This window comes from Penicillium cataractarum, assembly GCF_028827025.1.
Source record: "Penicillium cataractarum strain IBT 29864 chromosome Unknown utg000007l, whole genome shotgun sequence".
NCBI classification, from domain to species: domain Eukaryota; kingdom Fungi; phylum Ascomycota; class Eurotiomycetes; order Eurotiales; family Aspergillaceae; genus Penicillium; species Penicillium cataractarum.
Window position 1 is genome coordinate 1,121,195 of NW_026622743.1, and position 27,994 is coordinate 1,149,188.

Consider the following 27,994-nt stretch of genomic DNA (forward strand, 5'->3'; position numbering starts at 1 on the left):
GAAGGAATCAGATGGCAGTTGTAAATCAACAAATGGTGGTTGGTTGGATGGTGGAAGGATGAAGATGACAAAGAAGAGGAAGAGAAAGAAGAGTGGGGATGAAGAATATGGGGTAATTTATAGCCTCGAAGAAGGAAGAAAGCAAACAAATAGACGGAGATTTCCGAGTAACACGTTAAACGTGTCGTGTCTTTACGTGACGGCAACGCACAATACAAACAAGCAAATAGATATAACAAGGCAACAAACAGGAAAGATAAAGAGTTAAGAATCAAGAACGAGTAGCTTCCAGCATCTCGAGAAAGAGGAGGCTATATTGGCATGCCGCTTAGAGCTTCAGTATAATTATACGTGCCCACCGCTGCACCAAACCTCTTGCTGAAAAGGTGGTGCTTTCCAATCGCATTCGAAACGACGAGGTGTTGAAAATGGAGTAATTCTATATATGAAGACGTTCATGCATAGTTGTCTATATGATATTGCATTGAGCAAAGTTGGTATTATCGAGGCGTCTTTGAATCGAAAATGATGAACGAGGAGCTGATTAATTATATCAGGAAGTGATTGATTTCCAATGAGTTGGCTGTTGAATTCGAAGGCTAAATAATCGAAAACCAAGCTTTATCCGAAAGATAGGTGTCCTGGAATTTGGTGAGCAGTTGGGGCATGGCTCTCCAAGCTCGCAGGCCTAGGAATAGTCGTAGTTCATGGTTCAAGGCCAGGCAGGTAAACGTAGTCTCGTGGCTACTGGGACTGCTCGCCGAGTCCAAACATTCTGATGGAGTTGTTCCAAGCCCTGGTTGAATGGTTAGCTGACATCGTCCATGCAGTGGAATCGCTGGATATCGAGTCTTACGCTTCACAAACTTCCTCTACGGAAATCTCCTTGATCGAAGCAATAACGTGTGCAACGCGGGCAATAGCCACGGGCTCATTACGTCCCTTGACCATGAAGCCCTTCTGCCACTTCTCCTTCTTGACCGACTTGGGAAGATCGGGAGCACCGTTCAAGTGCTTGGCCGATGCATGCGAGGGTCGGATTTCACACTGGAATGATGCGATTAGCCCGGGACCTTATCGACAAGAACTAGATGATCGAGTACGTACCCAAGGCCCATCAGTTTCGATCTGTATCCTTTCCAATGGAATGGCCTTAACGACTTCTAGGTTCTCTTCCGTCTTCATGCTGCAGCCGTTGACGCCGATGTCCAGACCGAGCGCCACGAGCCGCTGCATCTCCTCCATCGTTCCGGTGAAACTGTGCACAAGACCACCCTTAGGAAGCCTATCAAGCCTTGAGGCCAGTAGCCTCTCAAAATCTTCGCTAGCAGCTCGGGAGTGGAGGAACAGTGGCAGTCCAATCTCGATGGCAAGATCTAATTGGGCCTCGAAGTACTTGAGCTGAGGCTCCTTCTTGCTGAGGAACAATCTGTCATAATCGAGTCCAATCTCACCAAAGGCGACGGTAAAGCCGGCCTCCTTGGACTCGAGGGCTAGCTTCCGGAGATCCTCGATCATCTTTGATGGGCCACCCGGGGTACTCGTCGAAGAGCTTTGCCTGGCAAGGGTGCACGCCAACGGTGGCATAGCAAAAACCAGCTATGAGTACGTGGGTCAGCCACATGAAACTCTTGTACCGTACCATAATCATAACACTTACGATAATCTCGGGCTATTTGTACGGCTGCTTCAGATTCAACTAGATCTGAACCGGTGACCATGAACTTGGCACAGCCGACATCCTTTGCACGCTGAACGACATCATCCAAGTCATCATCGTGGGCTTGCTTGCCATGATAATGACCACGGAACATGGGATCGCTCAAGTTGATACCGATCTATATGATGGTACAAGTTAGGTTTTTGCGGCTCAACGGCTATGCGCCAAGACTTTGAGGCCAAGGATATAAACCCACATCAACGTATCGGAGAGGCTTGCTTGACTCCTCCATTTTGACTGTAAGTTGCTTTGAAGATGTGGAAAATGTAGAGAATTGCGGGTTAGTTTTGGCAAAGCTTGAGTAATGACGTGAGTGAGAAATGATTTTGTTCACTCGGGAGAGTTCTGTGCGCTGTCAGCCTTATATGCTTCCAACTTGGACGGCAAAATAACAGGATGTATGCACCAACGAGGACACCGAATCAATGACTCAGAGGCTATGCTTACCTGGGCTGGATCTTCGAGTAAGGTATAGGCAACCGCCTGAACGCTTGCTCAGGAACGATGACTTGTTGAACCTCTGGGCTTTAATCGATGAGGTACCGAGACTGCCGAAAGTATTCAGGGCCCTGGCTCCAGCAGACACAATGCGCATGGAAAAATGACGATTTGAAAATGATTTTTGCGTCGCCAGTTCAATATACGCTATCAGGGCTAAGCGCTGTCTATCGCGACACCCGATTTGTGTTGACTCACGAAACTGAAGTTATCAGCCACAGCTAGGGCTTAGCTCCCGGCTAGTGGCGCAGCAGGCCCTGGGGTTACATAAGCTGGACACTCAGGGCCAAGAAACCCGGAGAGAAATCCGGATAGGTGTCGGTGGTCCGCCGATGCGGATCGCTACAGGGTTCCAAAGAGACAAGGAGGTTCCTCATACTGCGACATATCTGTGAGGTTGGAGGCCTGCGGGGAAAGTGAATGCCGATACTTGAAGGCATGAGCGAGGCGTTCCATTTTCAGAGCCGCGACTGGACGCGTCGGGAGGTATTATCCCGAAGTGGTTATCCTACGACTTCTGGATAATCAAGAATGAAACTAATTGAGAAGGCATCTAGAGGGAATTGAGAGCTCTTTATAAGCCCATTGTACCATTGTGTCTCTGCAAACTACACAAAGAACCTCACTTGGGCAAATATTCTGGCAATTTCCAGGAGCGCCAAATTCCGGGGTAAGTCCGGGGACATTGCCGTGGTGGAGACTTTCTGGATGCTACACGGAGAATCACCGCGATAAGAACATTGGCCTCCGCCCAGAGATGACTAGAGGCCCTTGCTGAGTATTTAGCCTTCTCTGTCTGGCTGGTTTTTTCCTTTTGCAACTTTCGACTTTACCTCAGCCCACAGCCAGTGTCGCGGTCGCAGACTCTCCTGCAGCATAATCGCCTCGAAGAGTCCCCGAATTCAAGAGACTGCATCGTGCAATTCAATATCGTTCAGACCAGTGTGAAATACAGTTCCTCGCCAGGATGGCGGGCCAAAAGCTTTTATCTACGCAGCAGGTCTCGGAGCACAAGACGCCAGAGGACTGCTGGATAGTGGTGGACAATCAAGTGTGGGATGTCACCGACTTCCTCGACGAGCATCCAGGCGGATCAACCAGTACGAACTGATATTGTCCCATTCATCTATCAAATGACTAAAAACTTCGCCACAGTTATCTTGAAATACGCAGGCCGCGACGCAACAAAAGCCTACTCAGAAGTCCACGCTCCCAGCGTCCTCAAAGCGAATTTAGAGCCCGAAAAGTTCAAAGGCGTGCTGGACGAGTCCACCATCGACGACGCATGGCTCAAGCCACCACCAGGAGAGAACCGTAAAGTCACCCTAGAAAACGAAAAGCCACCTCTCGAAACCCTGATCAACGCTCATGACTTTGAGGTGGTCGCATCCAAGACGGCAAGCAACAAAACGTGGGCATTCTATTCCAGCGCGGCGACAGACCTAATCACCCGTGATGCGAACAAGTCCTGCTTTGACCGGATATGGTTCCGGCCACGCGTGTTGAAAAATGTGCGGTCCGTCGATACGAGGACGAAGATTCTCGGCGGGGATTTCAAGCTACCGCTATTTGTTAGTCCAGCAGCGATGGCCAAATTGATTCATCCAGAGGGAGAATGTGCAATTGCACGGGCATGCGAAAGCAAAGGGATTATGCAGGGTGTGAGTATTGATATACACTCTCCGAACCTAAACACAATGCTAATCTTTCACAGATCTCCAATAACTCCTCCTACACTATGGACGAACTACGCACAACAGCACCATCAGCCAGCTTCTTCTTCCAACTATACGTCAACCGTGACCGCGAAAAGTCCGCCGCCCTCCTCCGCCAATGCTCTGAGAACCCCAACATCAAAGCCATCTTCGTAACCGTGGACGCCGCGTGGCCCGGTAAACGCGAAGCCGACGAGCGGGTTAAAGCCGACGAGAGCTTATCAGTACCCATGTCGCCGTCCAAGGCCCAGAACGATAAGAAAGGTGGTGGCCTGGGCCGTGTCATGGCCGGGTTCATCGATCCTGGCCTGACGTGGGAAGATCTGCGATGGGTCAGAGAGCACACGCATAAGCCGGTGTGTTTGAAGGGAGTCATGTCCGCGGATGACGCGCTGCTAGCTCTCAAGGCTGGCATGGATGGGATCCTACTGAGTAACCACGGAGGCCGGAACTTGGATACCAGTCCGCCGTCGATCATCACGTTGCTCGAGATTCAGAAGCGATGCCCAGAGGTCTTGGAGAGGATGGAGGTCTATGTGGATAGCGGGATCCGGCGCGGGACTGATATCCTCAAGGCTATTTGTCTAGGCGCGACGGCCGTGGGTATGGGTCGGAGTATGTTGTTTGCGACAAATTACGGCCAGGAGGGTGTGGAGCATTTAGTTGATAGTAAGTGATGATGATGCGATCGTACTGATCGAGTTGGAGTCCACTCGTGGGAGAAGTGTGTTTCGAGACTAACATTTTGCTTTTTCTCCACAGTTATGCAAGATGAGTTGGAGACGGCCATGCGTAACGTCGGGATCACCTCGTTGGACGAGGCCAGTCCCGACTTGGTACACACGGGTGATGTCGACCCCTTGGTCCCGGCATCCCGAGCACACCCTTACGCCCGGGCCATTGCCAAAGGCCGACGACGGGATTCCAAGATTTAAGATTAGGATACACACCGGCGGTGCATTATAGTGCACGGGTGAGGAGGGGATTGTGTGATAGGTTCGGAGCTACATAGCTCGATGCTATGAGATACATACCTAGATCTACTACTATACATCAAGTATATAGAGGGCGATGAAAACGCACAGTTCTTACTGGTTGTACTTCAGTATGTATACTCTCTATCGTATGATCTTTATCAAGAATACACCCACAACCCACTTTCCTACCTAATTCCCCGGTCGCATTAAGTTGTACCTCCAATTCGTGCCAGGGATATACCACAACAGGGGGAAAGAATTCCACCACTACGCCCCCGGAATCCCACCAACGGGGCTGTGACACCTGCCCAGCCTGGCCCTTACAGGTGTGCACCCCTGGACATAACGACGATATTTGGAGCTCATAATGTAGCGTATTCGATTAGACATTGGCTGCGCCACGGCCCGTGAGGGGGTCCTGTGATCTGCGCTGAGCTGGCAAGAGGGGTGTTCCGGGGCATCCGCCAGCGGTGTGGACTTGAAGATGCTCGTGGAGATCAGAGGGGAATGGGAGGTTTAGTTAGGGTAATGGAAATGGGCGGGGGAGGAGTACCTGATGTAGATGGATGTACTGTACCTTCGGGGCATATTGTATACTGTGCAGAAACTCACCGGGGATGTTGGGAAGATTACCGTAATAAGCATTTTAGCCGGGTAGACTGGTCATATTATGATTTGATAAGGAGTGATAGGTTAAAATATGTACCTCATTCTACGCGTAGATCAGACCACCCCAAGCCTTTCTTATTGATGATAATTCCAGGTTACGACCTTGGTCTCACCGCCAGGAGGTCATGGGACTTGTGTAGACTTCGGACTGTACCTCGTCCTGCGTTTATTTGAACTGTTGAGTCGATCCTGTCTTATTTTAGCCCGGATCTGATTTGTCCGTTTGATCATCTCCTCGAATCAGATGGTGTAGATCGAGAATACTACGTCAATTCAGTCCATTACGAATGGTCAATGGTCAATGGTCAATGGCTCTCTGCTTACGCGGAAGACCTGGAACGGTGAGGACCAGCGGGGAAGGGGGACTAGAGCATATTATTTAGTTCCTAGGTAAATGACGGTCGGGAATCGTGGCTTATCCCCGGAATCCGGAAAGTGTTTATCCAAGCCCGAGGGAAGTAGTCTCTTAGCAGAGTTGATCACGATGAATAACCGTGACGATCGGGATTGCCCCCGTAGTGCACATCGTGGGCGGGTCGGGGCCTGATAATTGGGGCGGGGAGGAGGATCAAGACTCCGGTGCTGGATTCCCCTAGGGAAAGGGAAAGAGAGACTCATTTTTCCGTGAGTTGTACTGGTGGGTACGGGGTAGAGTTGGTCCTGTTGGAAGGGGGCTTCTGCCAGTGTTCTAGTCCTCGTTATTATTAAGGATTGCCTTAACTACTCCGTACATCCCCGTCCAGGCGGGTCGCTGGGGTCACGGGGACAAGATCTTCGTCCCGTACTTTTGAGCACTGGCAAGTACCTTGAGTATGTACTGTACTTGTCGTAATCCGTACGCTATGGTTAAATCACCGTGGCTAGGATTCTACCCCTCTTTGATTTAAGTATTTTCTGTAGATACTCTGATTAGAATAATTCTGTAAAAATTTACCAAAAACCAGACGGTACTCTAGTACTCTCGTAGAAGACGTCAACGAGTCTATTGGAACGTGGATCCCACTATCGATAACGGGGGAACCCGCCAAGAAGTGGATTCCCAGCTCTCCCCAACGATTTCCAGGACGGTCGACTCCGCATGCGAGAGACTACTCTTCTCACAGGTACTCTATCTACCGTGTACAACTATAAAGTCCATCCTGTTGACTCACTGCCCTTTCCGGCCTTTTTAATTTCTTCCCTTTCCGCCTCCTTCCTATCTATAACTTTCCTTCACTTCCAGTCGTATACGTACTACACTCTTCCTCCCATCTCTTTTCCCTCCTACATTCCACTCTATCTAAACCACCACACCCTCAACCTCGCCTGGCTACATTCTCCAGTTATATAATCCTACCGTTCTCACCTACCTAACCATCACCCCCAACCCAGCACATCCACATCATGGCCGCTCCTCGCTCAACCTCTCTGCGTGCTCTGCGCCAGCTCTCCCAGCAGCCCACCGCGGCTCCCATCGCTCGTCGCGGCCTTCACATCACTGGCGTCCAGTCTGCACAACCCGCCAACCCTGCCGATAAGGCCTCCCTGTATGCCGCTCGCACTCTGCCAGACCTCAAGCAGGAGTGCCAACGTCGCTCGCTCCGTGCTGCTGGCAGCAAGTCCGAGGTACGTTCCCATCAACGACTCATCTATACATCATCCAGAGCTTGGACCGACTAACCCTAACACCTCTCCAGCTGATTGAGCGCCTCTCCAACCACGATGTCCTCCAGAGCCGTGCCTTTAGCATTGCCATGCGCCGTATCAACAGCAACGCCTTCTCTGAGTAAGTCCATCCCCAAATACTACATACAATTGGAGAATCCGCCCGATCTCCAACTCCCTCCCCACTCCACACCATCTCCATCAAATTTACCATAACTAACAACCACTCCCTCTCCAGTCAACCAACCCGCTCCTTCAACACCTCCCGCTCCCAAAAAGCCGTCGGCGACTCCTCCACCGTCGACTTCATCTACATGCCCGCCATGTCCACCCTAGACGCCCCCTCCACCCGTCCCGCCTTCCCCAAAGTCCCGGTCCTTCCCGACCTATACTCCCACCACGATGCCGCGGCCCCGTCCGCCCCACCCATGAAGCCCCAGATCTACACCGTCTCCGGTGGTGACATCAGCGCTGCCTCTGCCATGAGCGAGGTCGTGGATAACCACGCCGTTGAGATTGATCCTTTCTCCTTGACGGAGGCTGTGGGGCGCAGTCGTATTGGTGAGGAGTTGGCCAGGTCGAATGGGGCCACGAAGGAGCCTGGTGTGGTCAGGGAGTTGTGGGCTGGTTTCCTGGATGATGTCCTTGGTCCGAAGGATACTGCTGCCCGTAAGTAGGAGTTGTGCACTCTGATCGGATGATCCTGTGACGAATTCTTTTGGTGCGATGCTGGGATTGCTTGTCCGAGTCGAGTCTAACTGTTCTATTCTTTTTGTTATTTGGGATCTTATAATTCGCTCTCTAGATGAGACGCTAGCGTTTGATGTAATATTTTTTTCTCTTTTGTTTGACGGATTTTATCTCTATACTTCGAGAATGAAGTATTCTACTGGCCTGCATGGCCTTGACTCTACATACCTTTTCTTTTGACCTCTATATCGTATCTATTATTTGGTATACATCAAAATCAAACTACTGTAAAGATAAATCCGCTAAACACAACCAACACCCAAATCCAATCCAACAATCCCCATCCAATGAAATCCAATAAACCACAATTCAAGCCTTACTTTCATCAAAACTCACCACTACAGTACCGTCATACACCCGAACCCCCATCTATTTACCGAGGTCCCCCCAACCAAGCCTAGTTACACCTCCCGCCCTGATCGACAACCTTACAACCACTCAGCACCCTAAACCATAACTCGGCAACACCCGATCTTCAGTAATTCTCCGGGATCAATCCCGACCCTTATGGATTGTGGATATACCATACACATCCTCCGTCTAAAAAAACTGCCGACGGACCCCAATGCCCCGACCCGAGGTCATGCGACCCGATCAAATTTCTTCTACAGTATAGTTTTACCCCATAGGCCCCGCCGTTTCGGGTTTGTGACGGGATATTTCGGCGAGAACGCAAGTTACTACTGTTGTCCTATGCTACTACACGCAATTGATGTCGCCTGACTCATTTGCTTGGATGATGGGTATTTTTGTTGGGATGGGCGGGTGGGCTAACTTTTTTTTACTGTTGCGGAGTTATGGAGGGAGGGTACTGTAGTTGTTGCGTGATGGAGGAAAGTCGGGAGATGGATTTATCCACGATGGGCCGAGGGTGGGATGTTTTTTTGGTTGAGGTGTCGGGGCAGGGTTGTTCTGGCTCGGGTTGCCGGGTTTGGGGGTAATTGGGCTATTGAGTATTAGGGGGATATAGATGGGAGAATGAATATATTAAGAATTGTAGAAGTATCTATGTGAAGTGTTTTTCTGGAAGTTTTGTGGTTTGGGGCTATCGGGTCATGGATTTAGAGTTAATGTCCGGGTAAAGAGGGCCTTGGCAGAACAGGTTTGGTAGATAAACTGCTAGTATGAAGGTATGAATTTGAAAATTCAATATTGAACTTAAAATATTCTATCATGTAAACAGGATGCTTTATTCTAGTTGGAATTGAAGTGGTTGAATCATGACGCATTGGCACTTTTTCCTCTTTTGGCGATGTGGGCACTTATTCCGGTCTCTCCCGAACGAGAATTCGATTTTAGTTATCAGATCGATCATGGAAGACTGGAAGAATAACCTCAGTCCCGAGAAACAAGGCACACTGAGTTTTACTCATTTGCTATCCCTGACCATTAACTGCTCTCAGAATGGACCCAAGCAAGTGGTAGTGAATTGAATTGACTCCTCGGAAGAGCATATTTGTTGGACTTGAGCTGGACCAAATACCAGTCACACCGGAGTCCTGAAAATTTAGACATAGAATTACATCGAGTAGAAGTATACGAATATAGCTCGGTGTCTACGTGTAGTTACTGCTTAAAGGACTATATGGTGGTCGAATTGGACAAGTAGGAAGCTCAATCAATGGGTGTACCTCGGAATTGGACAGTCACGCAATAGTCAGCTCGACGCTCGTTTGGCAGCAGAATTGAAATACCATACAAACCTAATGGTACATAAATATGCTGTATCATTTCTCTGTTTCATGCATGCGGCTCGAGTCTCGATGGTGTCCACCAGAACACTAAGGCATGTTTACTCTCGGTACACTATTCCATCTCGCTATACTCCGTAATTTACTCATGTTGAGCTAGTAAGAAACCCCTAGACAGGAATATGACCGGTAATAAATTTCGTGCAAAATTGAGAAGTAATCCAATTTTCTAATAATCATGCATTTTCTGTAACGCTCTTCTGTTCTATCCTCTGTGTGCATATGTATTGCACAGCAGCAAGATGGTTACGCGGCCAACAATGCAAGTACCCGCCGGTTGCCAGGTCAAGAAGGAGAGGAGTTGATGCATCGCAACGATGTAATCTGTAGGGGGAATTATCTATTCTTAACTACAGGTTCCACTGTCCGGGGATTATTGATTGAAGATGTGGTCGAGACCGGGGGTGGAGAGAGTCGTGCAGCAGTTAACAAGTCTAGACCTATAGTGGGTGCCTTAGGCTGTGAATTTGAAGGACGAACCGGCCAGTCAGAAGCCGAGGCAAAATCTCCCTTAAGAACACTCGTTCTCGAGGCCAACTGGTGCACCGTGCACAAGACGAACCTTGGAACCGATGCAACATGGTCGCACATTTGGAAAAAGTAGGCCAAATTTAATATTCAATGGGCCCGCCTAACATTGATATCCTACCTAGGATCAAAGATGGATTGTACTGTACATCTTGAATTTCCCTATATTTAGTCAATGCACCTACAAAAACAAGAACTCATCCAGCTCTCCACTTCCTTGATTCTTCTCTCCAGTTTTCAATCAACCATTCATCGCTGCACAACCCCCAGGCTAGCGCCCGTTAGCTTCGACCAGCGAGCCGATCGTAGCCCGGAACAGTTCTTCTGTGGATCTGTAACTCCCCCAAGAAACTCGCCCTAAACCCTACATAGGTTTAGCGGGCTTGTCAGGAGAGACAATTAGGGGAGGATTTCCCTCAAGCAGGTGTTCAAGCAGGTTGCTGGACTTGTTGGAGTGGTTCTTGTGGAGAGACCCTGTTTCCCCCTAAAGAATAAGTCCGCCACTTTGGTACCCCCTCACGTCCAACGCACTGCAATCCCTCCTTCTTTTCCAACCTCCTGCTGGATCTCTTTTTTTGTCTGCTAATTCTTTTATTCTTGTCGTTCATTTATTTCATTTCTATTCATTTCTCTATATCTTGCATTGTTTGCTTGTGCTTTTCTTGCAAATAATTCGGTCGCTTTTGTACATCACCACTTTCTTCGACCCCCTGACTCGCTCACCTCAACTTACGCCATTCCTATCTCTTCAACCACGAAATCCATCTGATATCAACATTTTTCTCAGCAAAGGATCACGTCACAGCAACTCTTCTAAAGTCCATTGACCGTGGAAAATATCGATGCTGGCCTCATTCCACCGTTACTAGATCCGTCGTTGGATCATGCGTTTCTCACCATGCCTGCTTATCGCGGGCCTTTCGACCAGTGTCCACGCCTTCTACCCCTATGAGCTCAAAATAGAGGCTTCTGCAAGCATCTCATCCCGGGAGAATGTCCATCGCCGATTCTTCCCCTGGACGCTGGTGTCGGATAGCTCGGACGACGCCGCGGATGCCAAGCCATTGACCCTCGACATCAAGAAGGTTCCCGTTCGTCGTGATGACACCTACAAAATTGTCGAGTCCAACACTCCGACATTGCCAAACAGTGCCGCTCTCAATCAGGATGGCCAGGACTTTTCTTATTTCTCCGTGGTGGAGGTAGGCTCGCAGAAAGAGGAAATGTGGCTTGCTCTTGATACTGGATCGCCCAGTAGCTGGGTATTCAGCGCCAGCTGCACCGACAAGGTCTGCACTACTCACCACAGCTTTAATACGTCTGCCTCCAGCTCCTATGCTTCGAATTCCTCGGCCTTTAAGATTGGTTATGGAAGCGGGTGGGTCAAAGGCGACCTGGGACAGGATGTTTTCTCCATCGCGGGCATGGATGTGACCTTGTCATTCGGAACGGCTACCTTCGCGAACGATACCTTCTCCAACTACCCACTCGATGGCATTCTCGGTTTGGGTCGGTCGAGGACTGGCGGCTGGGGTATTCCCTCGTTCATGGATATCGTTGCCAAAAACAAGTACACCACCTCGAATATCGTCGGATTCAGCCTTTCTCGTGCCAGTGATAACAAGAAGGACGGTGAAGTCAACTTTGGAACGGTCGATACATCCAAGTTTGATGGGAACATCACCTACACGGCAACCAACGCAGATACCTGGACGATTCCGATGGATGATGTCTATGTGAATGGACAAGCTACCGGCTTGACCAACAGGTCCGCTACCATCGACACGGGAACCACTTACATCCTCATCCCTCCAGCCGACGCTAAGACTCTCTTTGCTCGTATCCCAGGATCCTCCCAGTCGGGTGAAAATTACATCATCCCTTGCAACTCAACCGCAACCTTGGAGCTTTCTTTCTCTGGTATCAAATACTCAATTCAGCCGGAGGACTACATTGGCGCATCTAGCACTGGTGGCTGCGTTTCCACCATTGTCGGCCACCAGTCATCAGGTGCTAATGACTGGCTTGTCGGAGATGTCTTCTTGAAGAACGTGTACTCGGTCTTTGACTTTGATAACGGTCAGATTGGATTCGGTGCTCGCTGTGCACCTAACACGACTGGAAATGGAACATTTACCGACCCGAGTTCTACCGCTACTACCGGTGATGCTGCTGCTACTGCTGCTGGCACTGGCACTGGCACTGGCACTGGTAGTGTTGGCATCTCCACCACCAACGCCACGATTTCTGCGACGACGACCGCGGATACAGTGATGCACACTGGTGCTGCATCTCGTCTGTCCCAAGGCGTGGGTCTCTCCCTGCTCACAGCTATCACTGGGTTGCTCTTCCTCTAGAGTTTGCAACACTCATATTATCAACCTTCTCGCCTCAACAAATCAATAACGGGCGCCTCCACCACTTTCTCCCGAACACATATTCGCCCACCTTCAACCCGCTGAGAGCTACCAATTCCGTCAGCATCTACTCATTTTCTCGTGCATACCCACCGACTCTCTTTCCATCGGCGTTATCTTCTGTTAATATTCACCTTCCGGCTCCGCACATGTTTCCACCGGATTTTTCGACAATACCTTCTTTTTTTTTTTCTCTCTCTCCGACGATACCCCCTTTTCGCACATACTATTCGTTTAATTTTCTGCACCGGGGACGATTTCATCGTCGAACTTTCGTTTCTTGCATCTAGAGCTGCTGTCTCATTTGCGCATATCATTATGGTCGTCACCTTGTTGGTGGATTCGACTGGCTGTACTATTAGAATACGATCTTGATCCTCACCCTGATGATGGAGGTAGCTATCTTTGTAATCAAATCTATCCATCAATGCACAATTTGAATATCTGTCAGACATTACCTTTTGAGTATTGATTTGTGAGTGTTGGAGATTGTTGAGAGCCGTACGAGTTTGTCATCGCGGGATACTTAACCGCCATTGTATTTGCCTATGATGCGTCGTTGATTCCTAGTCTGAATCAGATATTGCAGAATCGTGGCTCCATTGCAGGAGTGGTGTATAATTAGTTACGGTCCTGCCGACTGTGGGCGATAGTTCGGACGATTTCTCGGCCGACGGGACAAGGCTGGACTTGTGGATTGTGGATGACCGGCCTGTCATCAAGCCGACGGCGCAACATCCAATAGAGAGGACCGTGGTTTTCAATTTCATAAAGAGTTGAAGTAGGGGGGTCCATCTCACGAACTAATTTTTACAACTGATCATTCAGTTTCTCAAATCTATATACTGGACTTTACGTTACTCTCAATTAACTACCCGCTATAACCTCAACCGCCAACTCGCCACTGAATCCTTCGCATCTCGCGGATTCCACTCTCGCCCGCTGAACACAACCCTATGAACGATATCCTCAATAGCCAAAAATCATGACACCTACCGTCCCACCAACAATGCGTGCCTGGGTTCGCCCCCATCGCGGCCCCGCAAAGAACATCCAACTATCCACCATCCCCACACCAGCCCTGCCGCCATCATCATCCTCAGACGTCCTAATCCGCGTATCCCACGTCTCCCTAACCTTCAACACCAAACTAGTAATGGCTCTAATTCCAAACACACCACTAACAAGGCCGTGGGTCCCTGAAATCGAATTCTCAGGCGAAATCGTCGCTGCCGGCGCAAACGCACCGCCAGAAGTACGCGACCCCGGCACGCACGTCATTGGGTTCGAAAGTGTTCTGAATTTCGCCATGGGCCACGGCGTGTTGGCGGAATACGTGCGTGTTCCGGGCAGTCATGTTGTGCGTGTTAGCGATGAGATTGATATGGCGTCGGCGTCCGGGATTAATACGTCCGGGAGTACTGCGTTGAAGATGTGTCGGACGGCTGGTGTTAGGGAGGGTCATGTTGTTTTAGTTAATGGGGCTAGTGGGTCTGTTGGATCTGTTCTTGTGCAGTTGTGTAAGGTCAGGGGGGTGAGGGTTGTTGGTGTTGCTAGTGGAGGGAACGAGGAGATGGTTCGTGGACTTGGTGTTGACGAGGCACGTTTATCTTCGCCAGGGGACTATGCGAATAACGAATTGATACTAATTGCATTTTCTAGTTCATTGACTACCGCAAGAATGACCCGCTGCCAGATTACCTGGCCAGTCACTATGGTGATAAGCCATTCGACTTTATACTAGACTGCGTCGGCACGCAATCGCTTTACGCAAATTCGCCGGCTTATCTCAAGCCTGAAGGTGCTGTGGTGAATATCGGTGCTCTCGAGGGTATATATGTGACGGCATTCAACATCCTCGCAAATAAATTCCTGCCTACCTGGCTGGGTGGCGTGCCGCGCCGTTATATCACGTTTAGCACGCCGCCGACTCGCGATGCCGCGATTTATATGGCGCACTTGGCAGAGAAGGGCCGCATTCGTTTTCCCGTGGACTCTGCGTATGATATGGAGGATGCTGTGGCAGCGTACGAGAGGATTGCTACTCAACGTGCCAGGGGAAAAGTTGTGATTAAAGTGCGAAGTGATTAAATCGGGATCTGGAATTGTACTTGGGCAACTGGAAATGCGTTTTTATTGAAAGACTCGAGTATAGCCGTATCACTCTCATATCTTAATGTTAATCTGATTCGGACATGTTCTCCTCGTGCAAGGTCATTGAGACCCCCTCCACTTAATTTGGGCTAATAGCCCGATCTTAAAATCTCTGCTATCTTTACAGATAGACAAGAAGAGCCTCGGATGCAGCCACTGTGAAAGTCGCCTTTCCACTAGAGACAGTCGCCGTTTCGACACTCTGCGTTCCCTGAATAGCGCAGGTTCCATTGACAAACGTCTGACCTGCAACAGTTGGATTGCCACCCTGATCAACTCGAGAGGTGGCGTACGGAGCCGTGAGACGCTTCGCAGTGACGCTTGACGCGGACAGACCTGACAGAACGAATGTCTGCGAGGAGCGCGTGCCGCTGGTGTAGTAGTCGGAGTTATACAGCAAGACCCTGACGGGGGCACCAGACTTGTAGATCGCGTAAGCTGCATATGCTGTGGTTTGACTGTCTAGTGGTGCGATTTGGTCGGCATTGGCCAAGGCCATGGTTGCGAAGTAGGCGCCGTAGTAGGGGGCGCCCATGTCATAGCGACCCCACCAGCAGTACTGGCCTGTTATACCGTTTGTAAGAGTGATATCCCGCATTACCAGGGAAGATCGTTACTTACAATTTCCAATGGTACCTTGGTGGAAATAGAGGGCCTGGAGGGAGTGATGTATTTAGCGAAATCCATCCTCAAGACCAACTTAACCAGAGGAGAAATATTACCTTGGTGCCCATGAGAATGGTCTGCATAACGTAGTCAAGGATCCAAAGAGCAGCTCCAAAAGTCGGGCTGATACCACCGCCACCTTGGGTTGCTAGACAGGTCATCAGCAAATATTCTCTCTTCTTGACAGAGAACAGACTAACCAGAGTTCGTTTCACCGAAAATATGCGGCTTGCCCTCGTTGGCAGCAGCGGTAATCTCAGACGAATATCCACTGATCTGAGAAGCAATGCTACTATGCCCCATCAGAGTCGCGAGATTGGCAGTGCTAGCTGACTGGGGATAATTGTGGGAGCAATAAGTCTTGACATAGTTATTCGCAGTTCCTTCAACTGCAGTCAGCCCGGAGATACTCATGGGCGATGTGCCAAAGTACACTCCGGCTGAAATTAGATCAGTTGCGGATAAGTTGCCACAGACTTCATCCTGCCATGTAACTTGAGAGGCATAGTCGGCTGCAGCAGTCCATGAGGCACCACCAGCAATGGGATCACTGCTAGAATAAACTATGAAAATATCTCAATCAGTATTTAGATCCAAAGAGAGAGAAATAGTTGGACCTCACAGTTTGGCTCATTGCCGAGCTCCATGGCATACAGGTTGGATGCTTCGCTCTGAGCAAGCTTAGCTGCGGAGATAGAGTTGACAATATTATTCAGACGACGGTTCAAGCCCAGAATAATTTCTCCGCCGTAACTTGCAGCCAGTGAAATGAATGACGGCCCATAGGTGAGGGTAGTCGGGGCATCTGCCGAGCTGGCAACGGTATAATTGACGGCCAGAGTCAACGACGGATCGTATGTGGCGCGGTCCCTGGTGAAGGTCAGTAAAGAATGGAATCAGATGTATGGTACAGTTTGACTAACTGAGTCGTGCCTCCAATTCGAAGAGGCGGCCATGTTCCTGTCAGGTCTTTCAAGTTTTGGAGACAGGTCGTGGTTGCCGCAACATTGTTCATATATGCCGGAAAGGTAAAAAATTCCAACCTAATGGACGGTTGGCAGAGATTCTCAAGAATTGGTAATCCTACTTACGAGACACCAACAGGGGCAGCCGAGAGTTGCCCACTGGAATTAGACGGTGGCGATGAAGGAACAGTAAAAGTCAGGTCTGCAGCTGCTACACCCCACACCAGTAGGGACGAGATGAAAATGGAGTGAGCCATCCTTTCTCTCTTCAAATATCGAGTATTGGCTGCTTCAAGATTTGATTTTTGTTGATGAGACAACTAATCCAAGACCTTTCAAGGGTACTTGAGACACTTTTATATACAGCATTGCAATGATCCGTCCAATTCTTCAGCATCGACTAGTCTGGGGAACCCCACACTTCAGCCAATACCAGTTAAACCTCCGCATAACCCCTGGCGACATAAGGTCTTCCCGCCTTCAGGGTTTCTTCACAATAGAGCAGTGTATTGCCTCGGAATGTATTACATGATGATTGGATACAATCATTATGCGTCTAGTCGGCGACTGAAACGGCTATTGACGGTGCAATTTCTTCCGAAAGTTATACCGAGAAGGCTGGATTTTTGTCAAGTCGGGCAGGGATGTGTGGCGCCACTACTCAAAAGATATGCCACCAGTGTCATATTGCTAAGTCTTGGACGATACATCCGGAGGAACATAATATAATGACCCACTTTTCTAGCCTTCTCAAATGTATGTTTTACGAGTGCTATAATGTTTAGTTCTCTCTCTCGTGCTGATTTTATACCGAGAGACTGTTGAATCGAGCAACAAAATGATGCCCTTAGGTAACAAAATACTTTCGCCGGAAGGGTCTTTTGAAGTCACGGGAGACAAACTACCCCGGCGGCTCCGCAGGAATTTATCCGGATATAGACAAGCGCAACGGAAGCCCCATGTTTAACGCGCGGGGAAGGCCATTACTCTCTTTTAATAGTGATGGTATGGAGAATTTTGAAGATGATGACTCTGTGAGATACCGGTTTCCAAATCTCGGAGGACTTGGTAATATCCTCCAAATCCTCAACCGAGATCTAGTGTGCCGGATCGCTTAACAACTCGAGCTTGTTGGTAAATCATCTCGGTTGAACCGAGCTACGGAGGAAATATGAGCTAGCACTCGGACTATAGACCAAATTGGGAGTAGCTTTATTCGCTATTAAAGCATTGCATGCCATTGGTTGATAATTCGGGGTAAATCAATGCGAAGCATTCGCCGCGCCGGATGAGCTATTCACTCATAGGGCTATTTGTCGGTCTACCGAACTAATCAAGTTCGCCTACAAAGTCTATGGCTTGTGATCGGCTATTGAACCAGAATGGAGGTAACAGAAGGGCTGATTTGATTTGTTGCTAGTCAATTAGCCAGCCCAAGAACACCCAAGCTCCATCCTCCATGCTCTGGCCCCCGCATTTTCATCCTAGCGGTTTGGGGAAGAAAAAAGCGAGATAAGTCACAAGCTGTCCGGTTTAGTTCTCCAACGCCAGTCCTTCGTGGTCTTTTATCCCAAATTCAATAAATATAAACGATTTCCCACCTTGCATGAAGTAAGGTAGCGGCTTTCTCTACTATTTGCAGCTACCGGTCGCGCAATGGATACCATCAAGGTAAACAGTGAAGCTATTGAGAATGCTTCTGCGGAGAAGCGACCTACGACACCGGCCAAGGATGGCGAGCCAGTTATGCGCTCTCGAGAGGATGATCTCGGTGTCTGGCAGTGCGCACTCCGATTCAAAAGAGCGTCTTTGATCGCGATGGTCGCTGCTTTCAGTGCCTCGCTCGATGGGTACCGTAAGAAAAATTGATTTTTTTTCTCTGCTCTTCGAAAGCGATTTACTAATTCACAACATTCAGAAATCAACCTCAACGGCGGCATTGTTTCGAACAAAGGTTTCATCAAGCAGATGGCCTCCCCGGGCACAACAGTCATCGCGGGCAAATACGTTTCAGCATGGTCAGGTATTCAGTCTACCGGCCAGACCGTGGGTCAGATCGTATGAATCCCAGAATTCCCTGTTGGAGATATGTGACTGGATGTATTGACCTTTGCCAGTTGCTTCAATATGTCACGGAGAGATTTGGTCGCAAAATGGCGTTGTACATCATTTGGGTTGATCTGGTTATTGTGAGCATACACCCGGCGGGGCGAGAACTCCACGCCACAAAGTTTGCTAATTGATTCCCGTTTCGGCACAGAGCATCTTCCTCGAAACCTTCGCGACGCGCTGGGATCACTGGCTTGCAGCCAAATTATTTTCGGGTATGGGTGTGGGCATGCTGCAATCTACGCTGCCTCTGTACCTGTCTGAGCTTGCTCCAACACAACTGCGAGGATTCTACATCAATGCATATAGCTTGTGAGTTTGACTTGAACCCTTGAGATCACTTTTTTAATGCTGATCTCCAAATCTTTTTAGTTGGTTCGTTGTCGGTCAAGTCTTTGCTTCGGTGGCCTTGAACCAACTGTCCGCAAGCGACCCCTACGAGTTCCGAGTTCCAATTTACACCCAGGTATGTCAGATTCCGGTCCTCAGATAGTTTATGCTGGAGTATAACTAATGTATGATTCCATTTAAAAGTGGGCTATGGTTGGAGCCATTATTTTCATCTTTATACTTCTGCCAGAGTCGCCATGGTGGCTTGTAAGCAAAGGCAAGCTCGACAAGGCATCCAACGTGCTCAACGTTGTCAACGGCAAAGTCGAGGGATATGATGTCCAGGAGCAAATTGTATGATCACTTCCATCCGAATTCTATGGAACCTCCCTGCTAAAATCCTTCAGGAAGTCATGACCACGACCGTCGCGCACGAGCGCATTCTCGCAGAGGAGAACTCCAAGCAAGACACTTGGGCCGTTTTCAGAGGCCGCAACTTGATCAGATTCATAATTGCTAGTTGGCCAAAGATCGTCCAGCAGTTTGTTGGCTTGTCCGTGTTCAACTCAAATGCTACCTATTTCTGTGAGTGATACACATGGCATGTTTTTGTCAGAGCTTGCATGCTAACAAAATGGACCACTCTAGTCCAAAATGCTGGAAACAAGAACCCATTCCAAGTCACCGTGATTTTGTCATGCGTCCAATTAATCTCAGTCCTTGTTACCGCTACAACCACTGATCGATTTGGTCGTCGACCTCTGACAGTCTATCCCTACGCGGTTACTACCGTGTCTGTCTTGTGTCTCGGAATCATAGGATGTTTTGACTACACTAAGCAATCTACAAGCTCCCTTTTGGTAAGAATAGATCTGGCGGAGCCCTTCAAAGATCTTGCTAAGAATTGGATATAGGTCTTCTTCGCTTGCCTGGCGACATTTTCAACCACAGGCGCCTCAGCTATCGGATATGCGTACGCCGCAGAAGTTCCCCAACAGCGCCTCCGTGCAAAGACTGCAGGATGGGCCCTTGCCTTTTCCAATGCTATTGCCATCATGCTTAGCTTCTGTACGCCACTGATGATCAACGGCAGTGCTAAATGGGGCGTTAAAACCGGCTTTTTGTATGACAACCTGAGAACGTTACCCATTGGACCATATCAATTTAAACTAATTCTCTATCTTCTTTCACAGCTTTGCTGGAACCGGAACAGTCTCCACAGTTATTGCCTGGTTCATCCTTCCTGAATTGGCTCGTCGCACTCCCGCTGAAATCGATGAGATGTGAGTTCTCCAGAATCGTGAGAAATGCTCGGAGCTGACATGTTTTATCTTTCAAGGTTCGAGAAGAAGGTTAATCTTCGCAAGTTCAAGGGGTATGTGACAGAAGTTCAGATGCGGGCCAACGAGCAGCATCAGAATGAGGAGCATGCCACCGCATGATTGGTCAAATCGGCAGGTTTATTGGAGGAGAGCCCCAACATTTTAGGGAGGTTGTCGGTCATATGCCTTCATGACCTTTTCAAGATTGTACGGGAGTGAACGGTGATCTAGTTGATTCCGTTGTATGATTGCGAGACGAATCGAATTTCTACAGAAGTGATGTTTTTAATCTTCTTGCCTTGATTGTAACAGGAAATCAAGTTATCGTTTCAATAATAATAGGCAACCTTCCTAGTTTCCGTAATAATGACACGACGCTACCGTAAGATGGACTTTTGCCCTACCCTTGGATCCCCCTTCTGCTTAGTTGATGGGGTAAAAATGTTCGAGTAAGTTGACAAGTAACTCATGGAACTTCCAACTTGCACTATATGAGATTCATGTGCTCTGCACAAGTCTTCGATCAAGCCAACGACTAGCACGATGTAGTATCAATTTAAAAAGCAGCAGTATAGTTCTATTTATCTAATATCTCAAAGCTAATGCAATTTAAAGACCAAATCAAGATGGCTCAACACCCCGTGATTTATCTCTTGCCCGCCAGGAAGCTGACTTATCACCTCGACCGGTTGATCAAGTCTAAGCTCCACGTGCGTCTCATTGCTGTTTCCCTGACGCCAGGAGACATGAGCAATATTCTCACGTCCAAGGCAAATATTCGCCTCAATCGATTCACTCAGTTGCAAACGAGGCTTGAAGCGTATCTTGGAAGATCCGGGCGCTACTGGGGAAATGCCAGCTAGCTCAGTACAGTATTCATAGATTGGAACGCTACCCCACGCGTGACAGTCTGAACGTTGGCGAACGTCATCCTCTTCCCAGGTTGACAGGTTATTGGCAAGCATTTGGCGCCATGGCGCCCACATTGAAGTCCAAAATTTGTCGTAGATTTGGCCTCCAGCCTCCGCAAGAGCCCGGAATGCGTAGAATCGCATCATATACGAGCACTTGGAGAAACGAGGATTCGTGAAGCTTTCGGTCAAGATACGCTCATGCTGGTCCGGAGTGGCAGCTCCACTAAGGACAGCGAATACTTGGCAGTGTTGAGAATAAGATAGGTCATCCGCAACGTCTACCGTAGAGTCTGTGAAGAATTCACCGTCATAGCAGTTTTTGCGGATAGCCTCCAGGAGTCTCGAAGCCCGATTCTCATATTCTTCTGCATTTCCGGGCCGTCCAACGTGACGGATCAGTTCAGCACCCTTCCGGAGGACATAAGCGTATAGCATGCTGAAGTATGCGTGACGGTTGGATTTCCGACCGGATGTTGGCACACCTTTGTCCGGATGTTCATCAGTCGCACCCCATGTTGTCACCCAGTCAACGTATTGCCAAATCTCCTCCGGAAGCCCACTGACAAGGCCCAAGTCATCGATATGGGAATCGAAAAATTCGAAGACCCCGTCGATACGCGGAACGAAGCTGCGTGCAAAAGATTTGTCTCCAAAGAACATAAAATGATCACAAATTTGGAGAACCCAATACAAAGAAAATCCAGCAATAATCTGTGGGGCATGCGATGGGAAACGCGACTGAGTGAGGCCACAGGGGGTCACCGAGGCGGCGAAGTTGGTGATAGCTTGTCGCATCAATCGATCATCGCCAGATAAAAGATAATGGAATAAACCGACGGATCGAGTATCTCCAGAGTACCTGTGGAAAGTGAATATTGTCAGTAACAATTATTTTTGGACCTCAATGGGTGACTTACTGAAGTTGTTCATAGAAGGGACAATCAGAATAGCCGTCAAACATGCAGTTTCGCATTGTCCGAATCGACACATCCCAAATATCTTCACTGTGCACATCCCCTGCTTCTTTCCAGCTGGCTTTAACCGCCATAGGATAGTTGACCTGGGTTGCTTCAAAAGACTTGAGTTCAATTGGCTCCTCGCCCACAGTGATTTCAAGTCTCATGACTCGGAAAGTCCGGAACCAGAATGGCTCATAAGATGTCTCCTTGTCAGAAACCTTGAGAGCAACTTCATCATACGGACCGATGATGTGGCCACCCTCGGCATCCAGCCGATCAGCCTTGGACCGGAAGAAGGGATATGAACGGGGTTCAAGTTCGTATCCTTCGGAGTATGTCACTTTGAGCTTGATCTCGGACGGTTTGCTGGCAGCCTTGAAAGTCCATCTGATAAAAGCGGTTGAATGGCAATCGGCTTGTATCTCAAGAATGTGTGATGAGCCCTGGGGAAGAACCAAGGGATGACCTCCTAAATGGAAGGCTGTCCAGTCATCGGCACTGAAACTGCTTTGACACGATCTGATCGTATTCACAATTGCTGGGGTTGACTCGGGCGTAGGAATTGGGCGTGGATGAAGAGCCCAAGGAGCAATATCTCCGTTCAAGGTTCTGATACCGTAGGGAACAGGCGTAATTTCCGGGACTGGGTCGGTCGGAGCGATACGTTCGCTAATCTGAACGGAAGATTAGCACGTTGAGTGGCGAGGAACCAAAGTAATAAAGCGCACTCACATGGAGGAAAACATCGTCAACCAGTCCCGTTGGAAACTGAACAGACTCGTCTGGGAAAGCTCTCCAGCCCTGGCAAGAGCCAAGATCAATGGTCTCGGCACCAGCCTCCACATGGCCAACAATCGTCAATCCCGGGAGAGCTGTTCGCTCGAAAGCCATAGCTCCACGCGAGGACGCAAAGTACCGCAGTACCGCAAAGCGGATCTCATTTTCCCCAGGCTTCAAGTAGGGTGCAATGTCAAGCGAATCGTAGTACCAGATCAAAGGACTGCTTCTGGTAGGTCCAACTGCAACGCGCACTCCATTGACGAACAATTTGTACCGCGTGTCCGCGGAAAAGTGTAGTTTCGCCTGAGTAGGAGATGATGGCAAGGTAATGTGGCGAACGAAATTCACGATCCTGCCCGCTGTATTCAAACTTGAGGAATCTACCCAGTTAGGGATCCAAATCCAGTTTGCCTGGAGGGCATTGACGATCTAATTCAATCAATTGGTCAGTATGGTGGTTGCAAAAAAGGACTTTGTAGAAATCTACCTGTTTATCCTCTTTGGAGATCATTTTCAACCCTGACAATTATTTAGCTAACCGTTGGATCGAAGGTAATGCGGGGGCGGGGGAGACTTGTATTGTCGCGCCCGGTGGAGTCTCGGGGGATTTCAAACCGAAAGAAGCTCCGTCGGCTTTTGAAAAAGCCTCACAATTTGGATCTTTCCATGCTAGCAATTTCCTAGACTCAGCTGTGGGTATTTGTCTCGGAGACTGGAGTCTCCGCGGATAGAATGACGGAGTATAATTGATTCGAGAAGCGAGGATATTCCGGTGATGTAACTGAAGGCAGCCGAAAAGACACGTATTTCAACTTTGACAGTTGGTAACGTGGTCATTTCGGTTAAAGCAGAAGTTTATATGGCTCATACATATTCAGCTTCAAACATCACCCTTGAATTAAGCTTTGGTCAACAAAGTGGATTTGCCCTGCGTGGTGACGAACACATGGTTATGGATGTGCATACGTTGCTGCCTGACAACTCAGGCAGCCAATCCACATTCACACCTCTCCTATCTCTTCGTCATGCTTACCTTCTTTTCTTTACCAATCACCCTTATTAAATGCCTCTAGTCTTTATTTGGCTGCAGTGAAGAAATTGGAAATTGTGAAAACTTCTTTCAAACAAAATTTAACAGCCTTTCTATCTCGAATCCGTGTTGGTACAAATGTCTTTCTCAACATATTCCCGACTACCTCTTTGAGTGCTTTGTTGAGATCTATGACTCAGTATGTTTCGTAGTTATCAAGTGTGCCTTGCATTGGAATATTCTCTAGCACGCCACTAGGTTTCACTTGATAATAAACTTTAGTTGGGAAAGGGACTCACTGTCCGTAACCTATCTACCCTGGGGGACTAATAGACATAGTCTTTAATTTGTTCAAGAATATGAATCATCATCTATAACAAAGACAGTTTCTCTGGAAATCTCATCGAAGTTTGATTAAATTCCGATCATTGGAAATATATCTAGTCCGTCCTCTTTATACAAGTACCGGCAGAGAACATGGCGGTGCCCGTGCCGGTGATCTTCGGCACTTCCTTCCCGAGAATCCCCGGGTTGCCGGGCGCTAACCGAATCAGGCTCATCCCTCGGGCACGCCAACAGCGTCATCGCCAATACTAATAAGACTACTCTCTGCCATTCCAACCACTGATTCACTAAACAACTATTCACACCATGTTCGGCCTTGCAGGAAAAAGGACCGCTCTCGCCCGGTCTAAGTGTCTGACACCGAGATCACTCCCAGTTCGCGCTGCGGCGGTCACTCAGTCACCTTGCACCAACACCAGAGAATTCCGCGCAACGCCGACGAAAGAGGCGTTCAGGCCGACATGGATGCCAATGCGGGTCAAGACTCCTTGGATCGAAGCCTTAACTCGGAGTCGTGAGGCTGAGCGTGAATCAAAGGCGGGTGTGTCGCCGCCAACGCCTGTCAAGCCGGATCTCACGCCGAAGAAGATGTCCGACAGTTACTATAGTGCGGTATGCATTAAGCCCTGAAGAGGTTGCGAGAAGCACATTGCTAAGTGTATCCATTACAGATTCTGCCATTAGCTCAAGATAAGTGGCTTTTGGATACCTATCTCAATGCCTCAGGGCATATTCGGTAGGAACCCGTCGCTTGGTTAGTCCAGAGATCAGTAATTAACGGCTTCTTAGACTTGGATCATTGGTCATGGACCTTGACGCCTTGGCTGGAGTTATTGCGTACCGCCATACCGGTGATGGTGTTAGCACTGTGACTGCTGCCGTGGACCGAATCACGATCGAGCACCCCCTTATGGAAATCTGTGATCTCGAGCTTAGCGGTCAAGTCTCCTATGCCACGGGGCGATCCAGTATGGAGGTCTCCGTGCAGGTTTGCAAGGCGCGCCCGGAAGGACAGCCTGCGCAGCCTGAGGATGTTTTGATCACCTGTGCATTCACGATGGTTTCTCTGGACCCAGCTACGAAGAAGTGAGTTAAAGGAGTGCATTTCTGCTTTGCTACACTGTACTGATATTTATTATTCAGGCCTGTTCCAGTGGCTCCACTGATTGTCGAGACTGAGGAGGAGAAAGCTCTCTTCAAGAAGGGCGAGGAGAACTATATGGCCAAGAAGGCTCTGCGTAAACGCAGCCTTCTCGAAAAGGCACCCGACGATGAGGAGTCCAACTTGATTCACTCCATGTGGACCAAGGAGATGTCCTATATCAGTATGTACTGCCCAAACCTCCCTCATTTCCCAATCTAACACTCCGTATCAGACCCCCAAGTTCCCGCCATCCGCCCAGCAAACCAAATCTCCATGAGCGACACCGTCCTCAAATCAGCTATGATCATGCAACCCCAAGACCGCAACCGCCACAACTTCATGATCTTCGGTGGTTTCCTGCTGAAGCAAACCTTCGAGCTAGCATTCTGTTGCGCCGCCGCCTTCTCACACACCCGCCCCAACTTCCTCGCCCTGGACCCTAGCACATTCGAGAACCCCGTCCCCGTCGGCAGTGTGCTATACCTCCGTGCCACGGTGGCCTACACCGAGCCCGAAGAGCGCGAGGGTGGCCACAGTAAGTACACCAAGGTGCAAGTGCGCGTTGACTCGAAGGTGCGGGATGTGGAGCACGGCACGAAGAAGTCGACCGGCATGTTCAATTATACTTTCCTTGTGGAGAAGGATGTTGAGGTTATGCCGAAGACGTATGGAGAGTTTATGCTTTGGACTGATGCGAGACGTCGGGCGAGGAATGCGGCTGCTATTGATCCGGCGCATAAGACGAGTACGTTGCGGACTATCCAGGACAGTGTGACTGAGTAGATGGGTGGATCTGGGTATGTAAACCATGGGATATTGGGATTAGGGTCATGTAAATATTTTACCGCGGAGTATTCAAAAGATTCTGATTCTCAGAAAGTTCGATTGAAAGTGGTTTTATTCAAAGAGGCGATATTCATCCACATGATCCAGAATGCAAGACATGCGGAGTACTGTTCGTGATCACGTGGCTGGCGAATTTCCTAATTAGGAAATATGTTTGCTTCAAGTATAGACGACAGAACCAACCAGGAAACCCCAACAAGAACGAGACAGAAAATCAAATTCAATGACTCCTGCAGGACTTGAACCCAGGACACTCAAATTGACGTTCTTGAGGTGAGCATTTCCCTCCCTCAACCCCGGCCACCCAGTCATCGCCACCAACCCGCAACTATGCTCGCCGGCATCATGACACCATAAATCGACAGCTCCCGAGATACACAACTAAAAAAGATGCACGCACTAGGCCGTCTTGTCAAAGTATAGAGGTCCCAAAGCCCTCACATAGTAGGGGATTCTATGGGGTCCAGAGCTCCGATCATCGATAGGCTTAGTACGTGGTGGGAGGAGGGTGTTAGATGCGGTGCAAGATTGGACTCATAAAGAGCAAGGGCAGGACCGGCATCTCGGTATTCCCCGTCGCACGAGCAGGCTTCTCCGAAGATGCACCTCAAGGCCGAGGCAGCGTCAGTGTTGTGACTAAGTACTTGTGGAACTTTTAATATAGCATTGCAAGACTTAACCCACTGCACCACCTGGTATTGGGGAATTATTTTTTCACTCCTACAACGGTGTTTTGACTCTCGCGTCTATCCCCTTCTTTCCTTTTTGGTACTCCCTCACCCGGCCAACGTGAAGCTATTCCCACCCTCCCATGGTCCACCCCGTCAACACCACCCATAACAGCCCTCGAAGCTATTCGCATTGCTATTCCCTTCCTTCCGAACAATGAAGCTCCATATCTATCCTATACGGTTCATCCGCAGAGCCTACTCACTTTCTGTGCCCTATCCCCGCGATGCACATCTATACTTACTTCTCGTCTACCACCAGTTCAATGACACCCAACCCTTCTGTTGCAGCGCAGATATCTCATTATTCTTTTCAAAATTCTACACACTACAACATTCCCTACACCTGCCCCGAGAAGTTATTCCCCTTCTGCTTTCCTCCCGTTCCTTCTGCTAATTGCCTTCTACCTCCACAGGACTCGACATTAAACCCCCCACCAAACGTCGTCAGTCGTTGTCACGGGCACCCCAACTGGGGAAGCTTCCCACACGGCGCCATGACTCGAGTGGAACATGCTCTGTTCCATTTCAACCATCCTACCAATCGAGATTTGTCCCTGAAACCGCCAAAATCGGTTGACCCACGGTCCTCGTGTATGTGATCCTGAAGCAAATCCTTGGCCTCACGTTACAAGATCTCCACCCGGTCTGACCTCGCCCAGGATAGCAGCCGATCGGGTGTCTCCCTCCTCGCACAGGGCAAGCTCATAGAAATGCCATCCAGACACGACAAGCTTGAGGGGGATAATGATTAACAGCGACAATCGCTCCAAAGCCGCGGGTGTTGCTTGTTAGACCGCCAGCGTCGAGAGCACCAAGTCCGCTCTGAACGGCACTCGAGAAGAACAGCGAAGAGATCAACCCAGCACCCGAGGCGATATCTGAGACAATCTTTATGGCGGAGTTCTTGACTGGGTATTGAGGGACGAGTACATCGCCGACGGAGTGGGAGATGCCCACGACGACCTTCAACACCGTGGCGACCTTGCTCAGAATTCTACCGGTCTCAGCTCCAGCCATGGTGTCGGACGAT

General features: G+C 49.1%; 10 protein-coding genes across 10 annotated transcripts; 6 read left to right on the forward strand and 4 right to left on the reverse strand.

Annotated features, from left to right (window-relative positions):
* Positions 1–744: 744 nt before the first annotated feature.
* Positions 745–1,952, reverse strand: N7496_008050 (3'-5'-exodeoxyribonuclease; the record flags this gene model as incomplete). The annotated part of the gene is made up of 5 exons (XM_056700969.1): positions 745–796; positions 857–1,047; positions 1,108–1,599; positions 1,683–1,838; positions 1,917–1,952. The coding sequence occupies 5 exons, from the start codon at positions 1,950–1,952 to the stop codon at positions 745–747; spliced, it is 927 nt and encodes a 308-aa protein (XP_056553032.1).
* Positions 1,953–3,185: 1,233 nt separating this feature from the next.
* On the forward strand, positions 3,186–4,868 carry N7496_008051 (FMN-dependent alpha-hydroxy acid dehydrogenase; the record flags this gene model as incomplete). Its single annotated transcript, XM_056700970.1, has 4 exons — positions 3,186–3,318; positions 3,374–3,879; positions 3,933–4,602; positions 4,696–4,868. 4 exons carry the CDS (start codon positions 3,186–3,188, stop codon positions 4,866–4,868), a joined length of 1,482 nt encoding a protein of 493 aa, XP_056553033.1.
* A 2,094-nt stretch (positions 4,869–6,962) lies between these two features.
* Positions 6,963–7,900, forward strand: N7496_008052 (SAP domain-containing protein; the record flags this gene model as incomplete). Its single annotated transcript, XM_056700971.1, has 3 exons — positions 6,963–7,184; positions 7,256–7,344; positions 7,462–7,900. 3 exons carry the CDS (start codon positions 6,963–6,965, stop codon positions 7,898–7,900), a joined length of 750 nt encoding a protein of 249 aa, XP_056553034.1.
* A 3,236-nt stretch (positions 7,901–11,136) lies between these two features.
* Positions 11,137–12,609, forward strand: N7496_008053 (pepsin-like aspartic protease; the record flags this gene model as incomplete). The annotated part of the gene is made up of 1 exon (XM_056700972.1): positions 11,137–12,609. The coding sequence occupies one exon, from the start codon at positions 11,137–11,139 to the stop codon at positions 12,607–12,609; it is 1,473 nt and encodes a 490-aa protein (XP_056553035.1).
* A 1,069-nt stretch (positions 12,610–13,678) lies between these two features.
* Positions 13,679–14,760, forward strand: N7496_008054 (NAD(P)-dependent alcohol dehydrogenase; the record flags this gene model as incomplete). The annotated part of the gene is made up of 2 exons (XM_056700973.1): positions 13,679–14,245; positions 14,332–14,760. 2 exons carry the CDS (start codon positions 13,679–13,681, stop codon positions 14,758–14,760), a joined length of 996 nt encoding a protein of 331 aa, XP_056553036.1.
* A 184-nt stretch (positions 14,761–14,944) lies between these two features.
* N7496_008055 (glycosyl hydrolase family 79 C-terminal domain-containing protein) lies at positions 14,945–16,711 on the reverse strand (the record flags this gene model as incomplete). The annotated part of the gene is made up of 7 exons (XM_056700974.1): positions 14,945–15,387; positions 15,445–15,478; positions 15,546–15,637; positions 15,690–16,052; positions 16,112–16,359; positions 16,413–16,532; positions 16,581–16,711. 7 exons carry the CDS (start codon positions 16,709–16,711, stop codon positions 14,945–14,947), a joined length of 1,431 nt encoding a protein of 476 aa, XP_056553037.1.
* A 1,399-nt stretch (positions 16,712–18,110) lies between these two features.
* Positions 18,111–20,335, forward strand: N7496_008056 (uncharacterized protein; the record flags this gene model as incomplete). Its single annotated transcript, XM_056700975.1, has 11 exons — positions 18,111–18,309; positions 18,373–18,512; positions 18,572–18,643; positions 18,715–18,875; positions 18,936–19,029; positions 19,098–19,247; positions 19,301–19,478; positions 19,542–19,753; positions 19,808–20,016; positions 20,087–20,176; positions 20,233–20,335. 11 exons carry the CDS (start codon positions 18,111–18,113, stop codon positions 20,333–20,335), a joined length of 1,608 nt encoding a protein of 535 aa, XP_056553038.1.
* A 479-nt stretch (positions 20,336–20,814) lies between these two features.
* N7496_008057 (putative rhamnosidase B) lies at positions 20,815–23,379 on the reverse strand (the record flags this gene model as incomplete). Its single annotated transcript, XM_056700976.1, has 4 exons — positions 20,815–21,988; positions 22,047–22,762; positions 22,821–23,297; positions 23,356–23,379. The coding sequence occupies 4 exons, from the start codon at positions 23,377–23,379 to the stop codon at positions 20,815–20,817; spliced, it is 2,391 nt and encodes a 796-aa protein (XP_056553039.1).
* Positions 23,380–24,549: 1,170 nt separating this feature from the next.
* On the forward strand, positions 24,550–26,170 carry N7496_008058 (putative acyl-CoA thioester hydrolase; the record flags this gene model as incomplete). Its single annotated transcript, XM_056700977.1, has 5 exons — positions 24,550–24,855; positions 24,915–24,979; positions 25,033–25,329; positions 25,387–25,568; positions 25,620–26,170. The coding sequence occupies 5 exons, from the start codon at positions 24,550–24,552 to the stop codon at positions 26,168–26,170; spliced, it is 1,401 nt and encodes a 466-aa protein (XP_056553040.1).
* Positions 26,171–27,584: 1,414 nt separating this feature from the next.
* Positions 27,585–27,981, reverse strand: N7496_008059 (uncharacterized protein; the record flags this gene model as incomplete). Its single annotated transcript, XM_056700978.1, has 2 exons — positions 27,585–27,695; positions 27,718–27,981. The coding sequence occupies 2 exons, from the start codon at positions 27,979–27,981 to the stop codon at positions 27,585–27,587; spliced, it is 375 nt and encodes a 124-aa protein (XP_056553041.1).
* Positions 27,982–27,994: the final 13 nt, after the last annotated feature.